The 19,124-nt window shown below is 32.4% G+C and overlaps 1 protein-coding gene across 1 annotated transcript; it reads right to left on the reverse strand.

Annotated features, from left to right (window-relative positions):
• Positions 1–1,737: 1,737 nt before the first annotated feature.
• On the reverse strand, positions 1,738–18,660 carry LOC125077304 (carboxy-terminal domain RNA polymerase II polypeptide A small phosphatase 1). Its single transcript, XM_047689214.1, has 6 exons — positions 18,463–18,660; positions 17,848–18,161; positions 9,524–9,705; positions 5,744–5,897; positions 4,432–4,661; positions 1,738–4,395 (listed from the first exon to the last, which is right to left on the reverse strand). The coding sequence occupies exons 1-5, from the start codon at positions 18,533–18,535 to the stop codon at positions 4,503–4,505; spliced, it is 882 nt and encodes a 293-aa protein (XP_047545170.1). The 5' UTR covers positions 18,536–18,660; the 3' UTR covers positions 1,738–4,395; positions 4,432–4,502.
• Positions 18,661–19,124: the final 464 nt, after the last annotated feature.

Consider the following 19,124-nt stretch of genomic DNA (forward strand, 5'->3'; position numbering starts at 1 on the left):
ATTTATGATTTGTACTTTGTTTACAAGCGAACTAAAAATCCTGACAGAACACAGAACTCGACCATTATAGCACTTGATCTAGATTAAATTGTACAAAATTGCCAATAATAAAAAAGAAATTCATTGAAAATTAAACGATAATTTGAGAGCTTATTTTATAAATTACGAAATATAAAGAAGCATAATATTTATGTGTTATTATTAAACAATATTAGTGACTATAATATTGTACCAAATAATGGGTTAATGGCTTTTTCTCACACTAAATATGGCTACCGTTTAAATTGGTTTCGAAAAGCACCGGGACGTTTAAATCGAGTTCCGTACCGCTTTATAGGAGTTAGCTAAAATCCAAACACGTAAACGTTATTGCGTTAAAAATCACTATTTCACATAACTTACACTAATATTAAATTACAATATTTAAAAAAAAATCGCAAAATTAATCATATAACAATGAATTCCCGATATAATGTTAAAACCATAAAATTTATACTACACATTAAGATATAGGATAAAAAATATCAATTCAATTTTTTATTGCATGCATAATTTTTTTTTTTTTAATTATCTATTATATCAAAATTAACAGATAGTAAATTCCTAAACAACGTGGACGTTTGATCGGTGACGTTTTATTTCATAATAAGTGTATAATATGATACAATTCACGGGGAATTGATTGTGTTCATGTATAAACTTGCGTTAAATATACATTATATGAACAACATAAATCTTAAAATTACAGAAATCAACGTATATATTACTATAACATACTACATCTATGTGTTAATGCTTACGAAATAAATGCTCTACTGTGGTTTTATGAGTGATAAATATGACGATCCTATTCTACTCAATCTCTAAAATAATTTGACAGCAATAAATATAGCGCTCTCTTTCCTACATACGAGATTGAAAAGAGCGAGTTAGTATTGAAGTCAAATTAGTTTAGTTTATAGATTGCGTACAATGGAATTAGCATCGACTGGGTGACGTATCCGATGCGTAGATAGTGCATACATTTATACTTCTACGATTTAATATATTATTTTCATATTACTTAACAATTATGTAATACTCTTTAAGCGAATAGCTAATAACAGGTTTTTTGTTATTGATAAGTTTACAGGAAATATAATTCTAATATTAATTTGTATTTAATTCATTTTATATTTTCAATTGCCAATAATAACTTTCTCTTCTGAATTCTAACATTTTGGGCTACAATAAATCGCACAAGTATAAACGTCGATTGATGAATGAATTACATATTGAAAATAACGCACATAGCTATATTACACAATAAGATATGAACGGGACGGCTGGTTTAGAAAACTTTAATGAATTATCTACGAACGAATATCACGTGATCACGGACCAATGGATGAGGCGAGACGTGAACAGGGTCAAGGACCGTTTGACATTCGCAATAAAGCTTGACATATAGATCAGAATTCAGAGCATCTTTAAATATAAGGATAAGGTTACAATTCTAGCGATAGTGTATAACTATTAATAATAAAAAAAAATATGTATAATACGTACATCGATATACTAAATAACAAATGTGTAAAATACGAAAAGTTTTAATCAAATCAACTATCGAAATCATTTTTTTCATTTTTTATTTTATTTACATTTCCACTACAGACATTTAATGATTAAGATACAGAATAAAAAAAAAAATAAACAATCAAGGTTTTTGCTAAGCAAATTGAAAGAAAAAAACAAAAAACATAAACGGCATAAGCCAAGTCGAGTAGTTATATATAAGAATATTATATATAATTTAAGAATGCTTCCAAGTTACCGTCCACTGCTCACTACAAAACTACCAACCAAAGAGTATCCGTGTGCGTTACGAGTTTTGCAGTACAATTTTCGATTCGCTTATTTAACTAATACTGAAAGCACCATTTTATTTCACCTAATTATTTAATCGAATTCTTATTATAAAAATGTTTTAAAATTTTGAATTTTGACTCCCCAAGCTGGATATCTGAAAGCTGCACACAATACTGAGTTTAAATTATAGATAATGTTTATATTTATCATGATAATTTGAAACAAACTGTTATGTTGTCAGAATTAATTTAATTTTAGTTCAGTTTTTGATGTCATTACTTTCCACGTTAGAATATCGACTTTTATGCCATGTTAAGGTACAAACACCCAAACGCCTATTCCAATCGAAATAGAAATATATAAATTAACTTTAGATTTAATGTTATTCATGCGTTTTGCTAATAACTCAGCTATATTGTGCACTACTTTTATTGAGTTTATGATTAATATATCTTCATTTATAATACAACACTATTAAACTTATATCCACTTTAATTTTACTTCCAAAATTCCGATAACAGTTCCGTCAACGTTCAAAATTTTCACAAAACCATAGTGAATATCATAGATTAGTCAAGCTCTCGACCAATGATATCGCGTCATTATGCTGTCAAATGTTGTTTACTTGTCTTTTCTCTTCTTACAGTTGGAATAGAGTATACTTCCATACTTTCGCGTTTAAACCTATTCCAATGGAAATAAATTAAGAAATTTAAATGTAAATAAACTAGTTTGATCTTGTATCGGCAGATAAGATTGATGTCTAAAATAATCATTATAGATTTATGAAAAACTTCGTTTTGAGTGTCGGCTAATTTGTTATAGAAAATATGAAAGTAAAATAAAAGTGGATAAAAGTATTTGAGTGCAACAGCGCGATATTATTAATAGTATATACTAGTGTCAGAGATGTTAGTGAATCGCATTGAATTTACAAATTTAAGGTTTGTTTATCTTTACTCATTGACATAGTACACAGTATAAACTCATTAGTATCAATATGTGTGTTCAAAGCGCCCTTATGATTGGCTGAGAATTATTACATCTAATGAATGTCATATTCAATGATTGTAAGCAGAGATCATTAACCTCCTAAAACTGTTATTAATTGTAACTTTGTTATATTTGTAAATGAACATTGACGGACACTGCAATATCATTATCCTTAGCCTCAGTTTTGTGTGCAATTTTCGATTCTCTTTAAAATGTAAAATATATATATATATATATATATAAGGGTTACTCTAAATAAATATTCGTGTACAATGGCATCCATATCTAATAATCTAGTTTAATACTGTGACGACTTAAAAATCATATCTTGTGCTGCAAATACTGATTTCACAAAAACGTGAATACAAAACGCTATATATATAAAAATATCATCATTTGGTTGGTGATCAAATCCATCGTATATTATTTAGTTAGAATACGTTGTGATAATAATTTTTCGTCATTAAACAATTACAATCATGATGAAATTATCGATTAATACAGTCGATTTATGTGACAATTTATAATATTCCCTTACATTCATATACTTTCATCCATATATATAATTCATATTTGATTACATAGTTAATGTATATATATGTATATGACACTGTACCGAGTGACTCATTATTGTCACTAACGAAATTAGTTTTCTTTTTATATATAAAAAAAAAAATATTCCCCAAATAAAAATTTTCGTACATATTTTGTACGGTGTGCATACATTATTATAATGTAAAACTGATCACATCAATGCTTATGCACAAGCATTCATCTAAAGCCAGTGTCAGACTAAATGAAAAATTATATTAGATATTTTTTTAAAAAATAACTATATTTTAACGTTATCATAAATATTAATAAACTTTTGTGCTTTAAATATTCCATTTCCTGAACTATTTACATAGATACCATCGTAACAGTGGCTTTAGACCAGTGCGATACTGTACACCTTAAGTGCTAATCATTCTGCTGCTATTAAATACTATGCTCTATGTACACCATAGTCGGTGGAATATATACCGCGTATGATTAAGACCATTCACATATATATGATAAAAATATATACATTATCAAGGCTGATTAAAAGTCACGGGTAAATAACAGCCAGTCTGCGAAATTCGTGTTTACATGTATGTGTATAGATTAAAGAAGCAAACCGAGTCAAACAATTCCCGTCAACGGCAACCCCTGAGACCACGATCGCAGTACACTAACTTACTCATATTTGATCCCAAGCACGATATAAAAAAGTTAAAATTGATTTTAGTCATTTAAAACACTGAATCGTTACTCATAGACAATACAGAAAGTATTAAAGTCGAAGATTTAAACGCGACGCTCGTCGCGGAAGCTTCACAGCGAACCTACACGGACCACTTACGCACTAGGAGATACCTAAAATGTATAATAGGTACAAATAACGTCCTTACTAACCAGAAGGCAAAATTGGCACTTAAGACGAAGTTCGCTCCTTTCTTGATGAGTGTCTCGAGGAGAGTGAGCGCGCCCGCGTGCCCCGCGTGCCCCGCGCGCCCCGCGAGCCCCGCGCGCGCCTCGGGCGGCGCGTGCCCCGCGAGCCCCGCGCGCCCCACGTGCGTCTCGCGCAGCACGCCGGCCGAGCACGCCTCGCGCACTCGGGGGAGGCTCGAGGGCCGCGGCTATGTGGGCGGCGAGTTGTTCTGTGTGGGGTTGTAGGGGTGATTCGAGTTGCGCAACACTGTGTATACACTGTCAACCTTGCTGAGTTTCTCGAAAAATGGTATTAAGTCCAAAAGTTCTGAATCTGTCATGTCGTCGAACCATGACGCGACAGGTACCTGGAAACAGAAATAATACATATTGTCATTTATAATCATTTGAATCAGAACAAGTAAGTTTCTCGAATGAAATTAGTGTTGAACTGCTTTAGATAACTGATAGAAATAGAACACATTGGAAATACGGTCGACCGATTTTATTTGGAACAAAATAGATAAAATTGGTGGTCTGATTTTGATTTCGTTATGTATGCTAATAGTATAGTGAGTAATTCATTTGTTTAATTAGGGTGAATAGTTAATCAATGTTGTGCTCAGTGTAGTTCAAACCAAACTAATATTTACCGATGAGAAGAGAATAATTTAAAAACTGTTATTTTAGTTCACTTTTACTCCAAAATCCTTTAAAGCGTGTACAAACGTAAAATAAACTAATTTGAGTTGCCCTAAAACTTCTTTTTCAGTTAAAAATTTTGAAAAAACTTGACAAAAAAAAATTAGTTTACATTTGAATGTTAGTTTATATTTACAACGTCGCACTGTTTACTGTTTAGGTAATTATTCGCTTTTTATTCCTAAGCTGTCTATCAGAAGACATTTTTATCGACGTCCGTACATTCGACAACACAATACCAAAGGAACCTTCGTTTTATTTTAGCATATTGCATTTTTTTTTTATTTTTCGTATTATTTTTTTTAACAAATATATTACGTAATCATAATAAAATCAACATGAGTAAATCGACATGCAACCCATAGGTCGCCTAATTAATCAGAACAAGGACATTATGCTAAACAAACTTGTGACACGATAACTATTTTTCTAAATACAGAGCACAGGATAGTGAGATCTGCTCGACGCATATTCATAAGTAACGCCCAATCGAGCAAGATCAACAACGTATAACCTCTTTAATGTTATAAAAACCATTTTGTAATACTTACAACACAATATAAGAATTTTAATTTATTTAATTAGAATTGTAATAGCCTCTATATATAGAATGTATATGAATATGATAACGTACTATTTTATTTATTTCTTATAAAACGAAATGATATGATATTATTTATAATTAGGATATCAATTAAAACACTAAATTTAATGGTATGGACACCCCAGTCTGAGGGTTACTACTTACAGCGTTGTCCGGGTGGAATATGTACGAAGCGGGCGAGTTGTCGACGATGACGACTCGACGCAAGTCGCGTCCGAGACTATTGAGGTCCTTCACGTAGTTCCCGCGGTGGAACACACAGCTGTCGCGGAAGAGTCGAGCACGGAACACGCCCCATCTGAAATAACAAAATCATTACTTGAAATGCGATTTTGTTTTTATTGGTTAATAGTTTTTGCTCGCCGCTTCGCTCTTTAGCCATATAAAAGCTTTTTCCTTCCTTGGATTTCAAGCTTGCTTTATAGCAAATTTTATAGAGTTTGGTTCAGTGGTTTGGCCGTAAAAGAGCTACAGACAGAAAGACTTAAAAATTACTGTCGCATGTATACTGTTAGTATAGGTTTATTTGTACCAGTCGAGGTCAAATTTAATATTCTAATGTCAAACAGAAATATTTAGTATTATTGTGTTCTGGTTTGAAGGGTGAGTGAGCCAGTGTAACCACGATCACAAGAGACATCTTAGTCCAAGCCTTGACAACACATTGACGATGAATGGTTAACTTCTTACCATCTGGTTTCATTTGACCACTTATCGTTTTTATATTTAAAAAAAAACTATATTGTCAAACATTTTAAGAAGTTTGCTTTACTAATCCCTGCAATGTACTATAACAACGTAGTTCACGAAGGACTACAATTGTTTTTCATTAAATATTTACACAAAAGTTGATACAGCAAGATAATGCCCAGTAACATTTGTGCACGCAAAGTTATATACGTAAACATTCGTCGAACAAAGTTCAACAACGATTGCACTAGAATTATGATAATACTGCTCACACTGTTTCTTGAATAGTGCCTAAACCAAAAAAAACTACTAAGTCTCAACTACAGATTGATTCAAGAGAATGTTTTATTTGTATAATACATTTTTCACTTTATTTTTGTTCTCCAATCTAAAAGTTGTATAATTGTATATAGACCGTTATTTTACCCGTGTAAAGCCGAGACGGGTACCCAGTAATTAGTAAAAACGAATTGGAGAGATGACGGTGCAATTTAAAAGGAGCGCTGTACAAGTAGTATCCTCACTATTTCTACAGGCGCTTGGGTAGATCACTTGATAACGAAACACTATTGTTGATTGATAACATTTTTAACTATTACTTATTAGTGGTTTTTAGTCATGACACTAAAGTAAAATTCTGCCACAGAAGTAAGTATGCCCCACTCATTTTTAGGGGAAGTTTTGAAGCACGCTGCTTTTAAGCGGGTTGGTGTGTACATTTATATGTGAAAGATTATCATTGGACACGGGCATTTCACGGCCGAATACGAGACGAATAAACAAGCAAAAAATAATTATGGTTCTTGCTCGGCTTTGAACCCGAAATCTTCGGAGATTAACGTGTTACCGCTGGACCATCACGATTTTCATATGACAAAAGATTAGAGTTCCGTCATCGTTACCGTATCCTATGACCTATATTGATGACCAAGCGAAATCCGACCCTGATATTGTACATGACCCGTAATAGTGTTCACTTTTAATTAATATCTGACTCTACGTATTAAAAAAAGGCGCTATCCGCCGTCTGTACGCTTAAATCGTTTAAACTACAGAATGGATTTTAATGCGGTTTTCATAAATAAACAGAGTCATACAAGAGGAAGGTTAAATAAATAATAATAATAAATAAATATTGGACAACATCACATACATCTAATCCCAATGTAAGTAGCTAAAGCACTTGTATTATGGAAAATCAGAAGTAACTACAGAACCACAAACATCCAGACCCAAGACAACATAGAAAACTAATTAACTGTTTCTACATCGACTCGGCCGGGAATCGAACCCGGGATCTCGGAGTGACGTACCTACCCATGAAAACCGGTGTACACACTACTCGACCACGGAGGTCGTCAATAAATGTATGCATATTATAATACATGCATATTAAGGTGGAGCTAAACCGATAATATTTTTTCCGGCTTTTCTAGCCGGATAGAAACTGTAATATCTCTTTTTATTTATGTTCTGCAACCTAAAAAGTTGTAAATAGTCCTTATTGTGATGTCGTCCTGACCGGCTACGACAGCCAATTTCAAGGGAGACCAGCCAACAACGCAGGACATATTACATAGCACAAGTATGTGCGCAAACACATGTGGACTCTCTATTACTTAACCCCCATAATCGGATAGGAAGACAAATCCGACACGACGAGAAAGATTCCAAGCGCAGTAGCAACGGCTTTACGTGTTTTCCGAGGCACGGAAGTGTACACACTTCCAATTTACAAAGTCCGCGCTGTTAATGAAAATGTTTCGAAAGAAAAACCCCAGTAACTTTTTTTACCGACCCGTTCTTGAGTTTGAATTTAAACCACGGGATCTGCGGCCTTATATCTAACCACTAGACCAAAGAGGTAGTCATCCTTAATGTAGGACATATAGGTATAGACCAAGAGAAAAGTCTATTGCCTTTTTCCCTCAGCTTGACAATCGATACTCTTTATTTTTTCAATCAACTTTAGTATCAATCAAGAAAACATATTCAAAACATGCAAATTCATGTGATTTCCGAATATAATGGTTGCATTTCAAACAAAGAGCGTTCACTCGTAAAAATAAACATACAATTAGCGGAGACATGCACTCCAGAAATCTCTCAATTAAAGGACCCTCTAATTTTAACAATTAGACGTCACGATTAAATGAGCATCTGCGGCTTTTAAATCGCCGTTAAGACTTCAATACACATTTATTCGACCATTAGTTCTCACAACCCCTTCACAAGAGGCCCGCATACTTGGCGATAAATGCAGTGAACAAAAGACACTTCACGCCTTTCCCTCGACCTTTTAGTCTCGAACGATTTAGTTGCTCATTTTATGTAATCTTAATTATGTATACCATTTAAAGACACATAACAAGTAAAACTACGATTATTTAAAAACTTACAAGAAATTTTGCTTGTAACAATTCTTAAAAAAAAAAAGATGCACGATACGAAAGATAAGATACATACACACATACATATATAGGTCATGTATAGACTTTTAATAACTATATGATAACGTATAGTAGTGATATAATTAATAATAAATTCCAAAGATTCGTTAAACTATTGTTTAAACAGGACCCATAAATAAATACACCATTTAAGAATTGTACTTATTGTGTCTCTGTCAATACAGAATAAGGGTCATCTCCCCGTTTGATACATTGGTATGAATTTGACATTGATTTGTAAGAGAACATTAACAACACATGACGCCTGTTTGATGAGGTACAGTCACGAGTTGGATTCGCTCAAGACAATAATTTGCATAGACCATAAACATACGCGTGAATGTCGTGGTCTAGATTGACAATAGTCCGGATATTTAGCAATTGCCGTAAATTGTCACTGGGTTCTTCGGTCCAAAGACTCACAGTAGAAGCCCAAGATTAGGATTTTGGCCCCATTAACACTCCTCTGAAAAATTTCTGAACTCTACCCGGTCGTATCCTATTGCTTTCCCATCGTATTGTGAGAGTTAATGAATAGTGTACACATGTTTGCGCACACAATCAAACACTATAAAATCTCTTGGGAATTGTGGTTTTATTTGATTTTCAAGGTCAAATCTAAAAAATATTTAAGTTTTCGTCTATAAATACTGATTATAGAGAAAATATTTCCTACAAAAGTTGTACAGCAAAAGAAGATTCCCTTGCACAACCCTTTTCCAAACCGTGGAAACTTTAACCAAATAATAAGTTCAATTTGAGGCTTATAATTGTTATATGTTACCTGTCTAGTAGATCAGCGACAGGATCCGCGTACTTTGCAAGGGACGCTGTGAATAACACGCATTCGTAAAGTTCCCCGCACCGCCGAAGGAACTCATCCACGTGCGGTCGCTTCAGCACGTACACTTGATGCACTGCTCCGTCGATCTCGACCGGTACCACGAAATCAGCATTGTTGATCGGCTGTCAACAAGAGAATTAATTTAGACTAGGACTTCTCAAACAAAGAGAAACATGAAGATTAAAGTTGATAGCAGCTCAACACTTATATTGAAATAATAAATTCACAACAAACGACACATTTTTATATAATATTTTAATTTAACGTAAGGTTTAACGCAAAAGTATTTAGTAATACATTTGTTGTTAGTTTTGATAAAAAATAAATTTTAATATATTTTTTTAATTATCTAAATTTAATAATTTCGCTTATTATTTAATCTAAACTATTATGCTATAGTAAAATTAATATATCTCCCTAATATTCATGTCGAGGACCGTGAAGGGTTTCGTCCAAAAACATTCCTCGGACCGATCATTCATCGTCGTCCGGAAAACATTAAAAATATATTAATAACGAATTAGAGTCAACGTCGTATTTAAATAGCCGAATGTAAATTATCTACATAATCTTTTTAAGAACTGTTAGTGTATATATACAGTATTTATATGTGTGCGTATTTATGTAGACTTCGCAAATATAACAAACATTTTAAATTTATAGGTTAAATAAAAACAAGCATATGTATAAACGAATCTGTATTAGTTGGAATGTGTACGTCATTTGGAATTTACGATACTTCGGCAAAAAAGTGACATATTTAATAATTCAATATGCATTGTAATTGGCTGACTCAATGTTACGGGAATCCCGCGAACAAGTAATGAACTTAGTAATTATAAGAATCAGTACCAACGTACAAAACAAAATACAATTAATATCGTCCTAATTATTGGTTTATTTATAACCAAGTATTATATTACTAGCACAATAAATTAAATTTAAGTTATTTTTTTTTAATTACACCCAACTTTAAGTGACCCGCGTTAAATATATTATTTAGACCTTAACCTTACTCAATAGATGAGTTATCTACCGTTAATCTAATATAATATAATATAAAAAACTATCGTATATATCGCAATAATAACATATTAAACAACATTTAAGACTAATTAAATTTAACAAATGACTATTCAACTTTACGTTTAACATGAGAAGCCTACGATACGATAACATACTTCATTATGTATAGCTTGGATGAGATCGAACCAAAGTGTTCGTACAATTCGATGGCTTATTTATAAAAAAAATCGCGTTTTGAATGTTTTAGTTTCGATTTGAATCGCAGTTCTACTTTAAACTAGCGTAAATGTCATGTTGTTTAAAATAAATTAAAAAAATAGTACCCATCTTGTTCCAAGACAAAGACTATTTTACTAAATTAAATGAGAATCACCACTGAATTTTCCTGAATGATATCCTGATTTCCTGAATGATGAATTATAAACACAAATTAAGCAATTTGTGTTTATAATTCATCTCGTGCTCGGCGGTGAAGGAATACATCGTGAGGGAACCTGCATGTGTTTAATTTCAACGAAATTCTGCCACATGTGTATCCACCAACCCGTATTGGAGCAGCGTGGTGGAATATGCTCCAGACCTTCTCCTCAAAGGGAGAGGAGGCCTTAGCCCAGTAGTCGGAAATTTACAGGCTGCTAATATAGATGAAATTCCTCATAGTTGTTCCAGCGCGATCGGGTAACAAACGTGTAATCACAAACATTCGCTTTTTACAATTACAATAATAATCGTAACTCAACGTTTATTTCGAAACTAATAAGGATTACCGTGTATCTACACAAAGCAGTCTAGTTGATTTATATGATAAGAAACGTGTCGATGTCTTAGAGTCAACATCTTTAACATTCCACGACGCGTTTTGCTCCTTTGTTTGAAAAGGAAAACAATGGCTGTGTGACAGAAATATATATCCTTTTTATGATTCTTGATTTTTATTGAATAAAGGTAAACATTCATAGCAAACAACATGTAAATTCGCTAATCGACAATTTACAATTTCATCTGCGTACATAATACCTACTTCTACTAATATTGTAAATGCGAAAGTAACTCTGTCCGTAACCTTTTCACGCTCAAACCGCTGATGAATTTTAGTATGGAGATAGTTTAAGTCCCGGTAAAGAACATAGTCTACCCACGAGGGGTAAAATGGAGGGTGACGGTTTGTGCGCTCTAGGTAGTTATATAAATTTCGCGCGGGTAAATCCGCAGGTTCGGCTAGGTTACGATACATTAAATAATATGTTTAATTTCTTTACGTTAATTAACAATATCTGTAATATTGACAGATTACATATTACACTTAAACTACTTTATTAAACCATGTTTCTTAAACTTACAATCAATAACATACACTCTCAATACTCATACACACACACTCATATTTTCACGTACACATACTCATAATTTTGTTCTAAATTATGTGTACTGTTTTAAAACTATCACGAGACGAATTGATCGATCGAATAGATACATAGTATTGTGATACGGAAGAGCAGGGCCACCTACACAAGTACTAGTTCTTATAGTAACTTACTAGGTTTTGGTTCCTATAACTGTTTATATAGATATCGATAAAATTTAATGTTTGTTACACGACAAACATTTATCATTATGCTTTTATATATATCTACATACAAATATAATTATAAAGCCGCTAAGGACAACAAAGACAATAAATAATTTTTAGTAAGATATGACTAATTAAGTTTTTGAATTCAAATATCAAAACACCTTATTCGAAAAACTGTTTCATAGTCAAAAAAAATGTCAAGGTCAAATTGTATCATATGTCGAAACAAAATCAATGCCACAACCTTGACTAGCCTGAAAAGCTTATCACACACAATGACCGATACACATTAATGGCGTAAAACTTAGTCTTATATCTGAAACTGATTTAAGTGATATAAACTAAATTAATTTTTATTGTTTATTTGTTTATGGCAGCCGATGTCAGCACTAGCGACTAATAAGCGTTCAGTATTAAAATTAAGAGTGTTATCACACCAACAGACCATCGGTCTATCGGTAGAAGTGTGATATATAGACATAATAATATACATCAGTGAAATAACAATTTAAGCCGTCTGTTTTGACCTACTGCTGGGCAAATGCCAAATCTATCAAATTTGGAGTTTTGTTCTACAGCGCTACGATTGACTTTAAAAAATTGTTATTATTAATTATCATTTCTAAGTGTTCTTCAATTTTTGTAAATAAATAAGGAACGAAACATATAGACTTAACTTCCAGAACAAATAAATCATATTACTTACTGAGGCCTCTCAGTAAGTGAATCTAAAAGACTCATTCATGACCGAATGTCAAATTAATTTGTGAGCAAAATGTTGATTGAAATGTTGAACGATTACCATAAACTGGCGCAAGTGGCAATGAATCTAAAAATTGTTTAGAAAGGATTAACCAGATATGAGACATTTGAGATTTTTGCAACGAAATGGCCTTAGTCAGGAAGGAACCCTCGATGCCTGTACCCGAACTGGTTAAGGCGAGGTCCGTCGTTAATAAGGCGTCGCGGCAAACTGGCCGGACTTTGGAACCTCAAAAATCGCTCAATTTAAGCGCATATTATAAGTTTTTTTGTTGTAATCAAATAAAACTGATCCCTAAAAAACTTAATTAGTTAGTTTAATAAATATTAAGCAAGACTTTTCAATGAATTATACTTATACTAAAATAATAAAAGAGTGTAAAAGTGACTTTAGTCTGAAAATCTGATGATTTCTATAAAAGTTTGCTATCTATTTCTTTCGTATAAAGTTTCCTCTACTGTGTATCGATTTCCTAAAGAAAGCTAACATAAACACTCAAGAATTCTAATATATACTAGCCGTGTCATAAAAGCAAATAAAATATCTCTAAGAGATCGTGTCTTTCTAAGACCATTTCACCTTAAGGAATCCCACCCCATACATGTAACAACTGTACAAAATTTCAAATCATTCGTACAAACGATGCGTCAACGAACATACTAAATACAAACAAAATAAAGTATATTTTTTACAATTAAGATATAACATAAACACTTCTGCCATCAAATTGCCTTTAAAAAAAAAAAAAACGAAGAAATAATTATTAACAAGAAGTATACAATCAACAAGACTAAGATCACGTACACGCCCTGTAACTATTTAAAAGTTTAACTACGCGATATATTTTTAGATACCTTACCTCGTGTCGATAGTGGCCGAACCTAATTGCGAAATGGAATTGATCTTCTTGGCGATATTTTTAACATGGATGAATTAAACAAGTAAGTGGAATAAAAGTAATATTGTCATATATTATATAAAGTAGGCGTGCAAAGTACTTTTCTAAATAGAATTTTGGTGTAGCAAATGGATGAATTGACACGTGATTATGTTGCCAACGCTGCCAATCTGTTTTCTACAGAATCAACCATCGTTAATCTAAACTAACCTCTGGATCTGTATTAATATAGTCATTAACGTTGGTAGTTATTTTTCGGTCGAGTATTTATGATAACAACATGAAGTTTTTAAGTGAATCACGTGATTCGGAAAGCATTGATCGGATTGTTTAGATCTGAGCCGCGTTCTGGTCGTATTGAGTGAGCCCGTGTAACTACAGGCAGAACCATAACCTCATAGTTTCAAAGGTATATATATATATATAGTGGCGATGGCAGGAATGGTTATTATTTCCGATAGCGCCAATATTTACAGGCGGTGGTGACCACTTAAAATCAGATCATTGGAAATGGGCCCACCAATTGCCAGAATGGAATTAAAAAGCTGATCTTACGACTGTCGTTTTAGCGCACGATAATTAAATATTGACACGGAAAAAGCTTTACATATTAGAGGAAAATTAACACCACGATAAGATACAATCTACATATCATACATAAATGTGAACGTTTAATATACATGCTAATATAATCTAAGAACCGAGCAGTTAAAGGAACACGAGGAAGCTACAATTAGAGTAAAATTCTTTAGTTAATAAGCACTAATTCTTATGCTCTCATTGCAAGTCTCTACATGACTATTATAATCAGACTATATTATTAATACGATGTCTGTCTGTCTGCCACCTTTCTAAGCCACTGAGCCTGGACCTGAATAAGACATAGATATACATATATGAATTACGGAATTTACGAGTCTAACAAATTTGACGTGGTTGGAGTCGCAACCAACAATTACCTACCTATATAGTAATATGTTTATGTAAAAAATAGTGTGTATTAACGAGTTAAATATTTCACTACCTCGTCATAAAGGAAATAGTAAATATAAAGACATTTACAAGAGCAATAACTGATGGTACACAGCACACGAATGACACACTTACAGCGATAAACTCTTTTCTCATAATATGAATCTAGTGAATATTCCTAAACTTTAAACAAACGAGAATTTCATCATTTTATTCATCAGGCTTTGCGTAACCGTCGAGCACAAGATGAGTTAGAAAATTAAACACATAAAAGTGGTGGTCGTGTGTGCTCGATTTAAATCCGTGATCCAGGTTTAAGGTCCACGAGTTTCACACAATGCAGTATCGGATATACAACAAATATTTAGTTAACGTATAACAGAACAGATTCGTAAAAAGAATTTGATTCACACAGAGATAGTGAATCTTCAAACATATTTGAAGAGGAATCATCCAAAGACGTACATCAACGGGAAGATCCCCGTTATTCCAATTTCGTACTTACTTGATCCATTAACAGATCGGTTTAAGATTAACGATCGAATTAAACGAAGTGTTACAACGTTCTACGTTACGAGTTGAATCTAAAAAAAAATAAACAATACCGTTTCACAAAAATGTATTAAACTTTTCTTTTTAACATCGATCGAAATAAACAGATTTAAAAATTGAGCAACATACTTTACGCATTTAAACTTTAATAGGTAATCTAAATAGGTTTTGTAGAGAATGTAAAAAGAGAAATAAACACAAGGTGAACTTTACTTAGTGCCTTGTGCTAAAAAAAAAAGAAATTTTCTACAAACTAATCTAAAGACTAAACATTCCAAGGACATTTAGTTTTATTAATATAATTAGCTAAAGGATTGCTATGCTGCATACTTTTTACTTGTATACAATCAATCAAAGATTCATAGATTTTTATGGATTCGTTCAAAACAATAACCGGAAAATTCTGAGTCATTGAAAAATATACACAAAGCGTCAAATATTAGACTCGATCTAATTCGCACGACTCAACGACAAAAAATAAGGTTTTCGGGTGCGATTTAATTGTACCTTCACATTCTCGTCGAAAAAGGTCAGGGACCTTAGATGACGTATTTTCATTCATACATTTAACTACTTTAACGAAGGTGCGTAATATTGCGTTTTGAAATATATCTAAACACAATGGTTAGGGAACTCGTTAGAACAATTACTATATAATTTCATGCATTACACATTATTATTACATGGCTATTACTATATCATAAACAACATTAAGTTCTAAAGTACGCCTGTCGATATACCTCCGCGTGGTCAATTTAGACTATCGAAATGATTTCTAACCTATTATAGTAATAATACTTGCTATCAAAAGCGCAAAAAAAAATATATCTTTGACCACGTTAATATTGACAGTTTAAAAAAAACAACATCGCGACGAACCATTTATGTTTCGGCTGAAAATCTACGATACATCCACCGAGTTTACCGACTTTAAAAAAGCGTGTTCGAATAAGCTCCAAACCTTCTCCTAAAAAAAAGAGACGTCTCTTACTTCTATAATACTTGAACAATAAAATAAAACAAGTATTAAATTGAAATTTTATATATTCTGCCTAAAAATCAAAAAATATGAAGTCCAAACTTTTTCCTTGAATATAATCTTGTATTTAGTAATGCCTTAATTATTATCGATGTTTTTTTAACACGATTTTTAAATTTTTTAATAGGCTTTATCGTCTTTCATTTAACCCCATTATCCCGTTATCCAGGTGCTTTAGCTAACGACGGTATGCTCTAATAATTAGTTAGACAATAACAAAGGCGAGACAAGAACATATCTCGTCGCGACATATAGTAGTCGTAAATGACACTGCTAGGTATTACGGTTAGGAAATTAATCAAAATAAACTTTATTTAAATATTCATTTGGACTAATATTATAAATGCGAAATTCAGTTTGTTCCTTTGTAGTCTTTTCACGTCATAGACACTAAGCCAATCATCATGAAATTTTTCTTACAGATTTTCAAGGACATAGTTTACTTAACACCTACCCTGATTGTTATTTTTATACTTTTTTTTAATCAATGAAATATTAAAGAAACATTTATCTTAAACTGTCTGCGATGAGATCATTTTTAATGATGGAAATATTTGCCCACATGTAATGATTATTTTATATATTGAATCATTATTATTCAACAACTACTAAATTAACAACTGCTCAACTATAAGTAAGTCTCACTTTGCCCTTAAGGGAATAATTCAATATTGCAACATTTGCATATTTCTTATCAGTCATAATAATGCAATTGATATACTGATGACAAGAACCAAAACAATACTGAATGGATATATTTCTGAAGGTCATCAAGATAAATAAAGATAAAAATAATTTATCATTCTGTCAGTACAAAAAACACTGAGTTACGTACATTCGTAGGAATCAAGCATTAAATGCATTGAAATTTTTAATAATTTTGATAAAAATGCATTAAAATCTTCATAATAAAACAAAACAGTTGAAATTAAGAAAAACAAATGTAACAGGAATATAAAAAAACACTTCAAATTCATAAATTAATTTTCAAAGACAGTGATGACGAAAAAGATGTCAAAATTTATATATTAAGCGTAAATATTATTAGATAGCTATATTGAATTTCATAATTACTGACATTAGAAGAGCTTAACTTGAAAAGGTTTCATACTATTTCTTACTTACATAGTCTCCGATTGTTGTTTAAATAAATTAACATTGGCATGATATAAACAAATAATTAAAATAAGACCTAGAATGCATAAAATTTTGTTTAAGAGAAAAATAGTAGAATATGCAAGTCTATTTGTTTTATTAAATATTTTAATAGATGATAAGCAATGTTTATTTGCTAGTTTAAGCGATAAAAGTTTAAATATTATGTTTTGTATATAAATAGGTGTTTCACAATCAACTATCTTGAATCAAAAAACCACTGTTTATCAAAATTTGATAAAATTTAAATACTAAATATATTAAACCCAAAAAAACAAAAACATACCTTGAATGAGCTGTGTACTAGTGTTTCATCAAGGTCAATAACCATACATTTTTTATGCATATCCTGATGTCTTACTGGTGGCAATAGTGGTCGTGCTGCATGGTCTGACATAACCAGGAGCGGGGGCGAAGCCCTGCCATCAATACTATTTGTGCCATTGCCACCGGGTGGACCCTTTCCCCGCCCACCTCGCCAACAACACAGCAGAGATCGTAAAAACCCTCCACTCCCATTCGACTTCTTGCTCCCCAATGGGGTGGAGCCTGATACTGGTGTTCCATCACCGTCGTTATGCTGTGCACCGGGTGGCGATCCTATAACAAATATTTACCATCAACAGAGCACACGCGGAAACTCACTTGTTAATTTGTGTAGGTTTGACGAGAAGACAAACTCTCTCAAGGTTGCTAGCAAGAATGTTATCACAGCAACACGTTTCAATTGTTTACCTCAGCTTGGTTCTCACGATATACACAATTCAAGGATAAGGTGCTTCACAATCCACCCATTAGGAATCGTTCACAATCAGTAAATATATTAGTCTCAAATAGAGGTAACATTATACGTTCTAAATTGATGGCAGTAGGTAACAGGTGTAACTGAGTTTGGCTTTACCTCTATCGGATCCATAGTTGTTTAATTGTTCGTCATCCCGTGACACTTGAGTTATAATGGACGATGCGTCCATTTAAACATTTGTTTTGAGCCCTTTTAGAAATGGCAACGACGTTTATATAAAACTTTAACACCATAAAACTATTTTTTATCTCCCTTCTTTTTTTACAAAATGGCAGGCTGGCGCTGGACAAATACCAACTTTGAGCGCCGCCAACATAATATTTACATGATTCTGCCTCTCTTTTTAATACGCTGGATTTATATGAACTAGAAAGAAACGTCAATATATAGGTATTTCTAATTGTATGTTACTACCACTGTCAACAGCCAAAAATAGTTAACTATGGTGCTACAGATATTTATACATTTTATATTACTTACTTACTACACTAGATATAAAAAAGTAAATAAAAACTTCAAAAACAAGTTATGCCTAATTCACGGTTCCAGTCATAAATTTTTAATAGGATAAAACAACAACAACAAATATCATATAAAATTTTTGAAAAGATTGTTTTTTTTTCAATCATTATTGATTGTTAATAATAAAACAGTTTGAATAAGAATTCAATTTTAATAAAGTGTGTATGATTGTGCAGATCACTCATGTTAGAAGTAAAACTTAACAATTCAATTATTTTATTGTTTATGTCTTTATC

This window comes from Vanessa atalanta, chromosome 3, assembly GCF_905147765.1.
Source record: "Vanessa atalanta chromosome 3, ilVanAtal1.2, whole genome shotgun sequence".
In the NCBI taxonomy this organism is placed as follows: Eukaryota; Metazoa; Arthropoda; class Insecta; order Lepidoptera; family Nymphalidae; genus Vanessa; species Vanessa atalanta.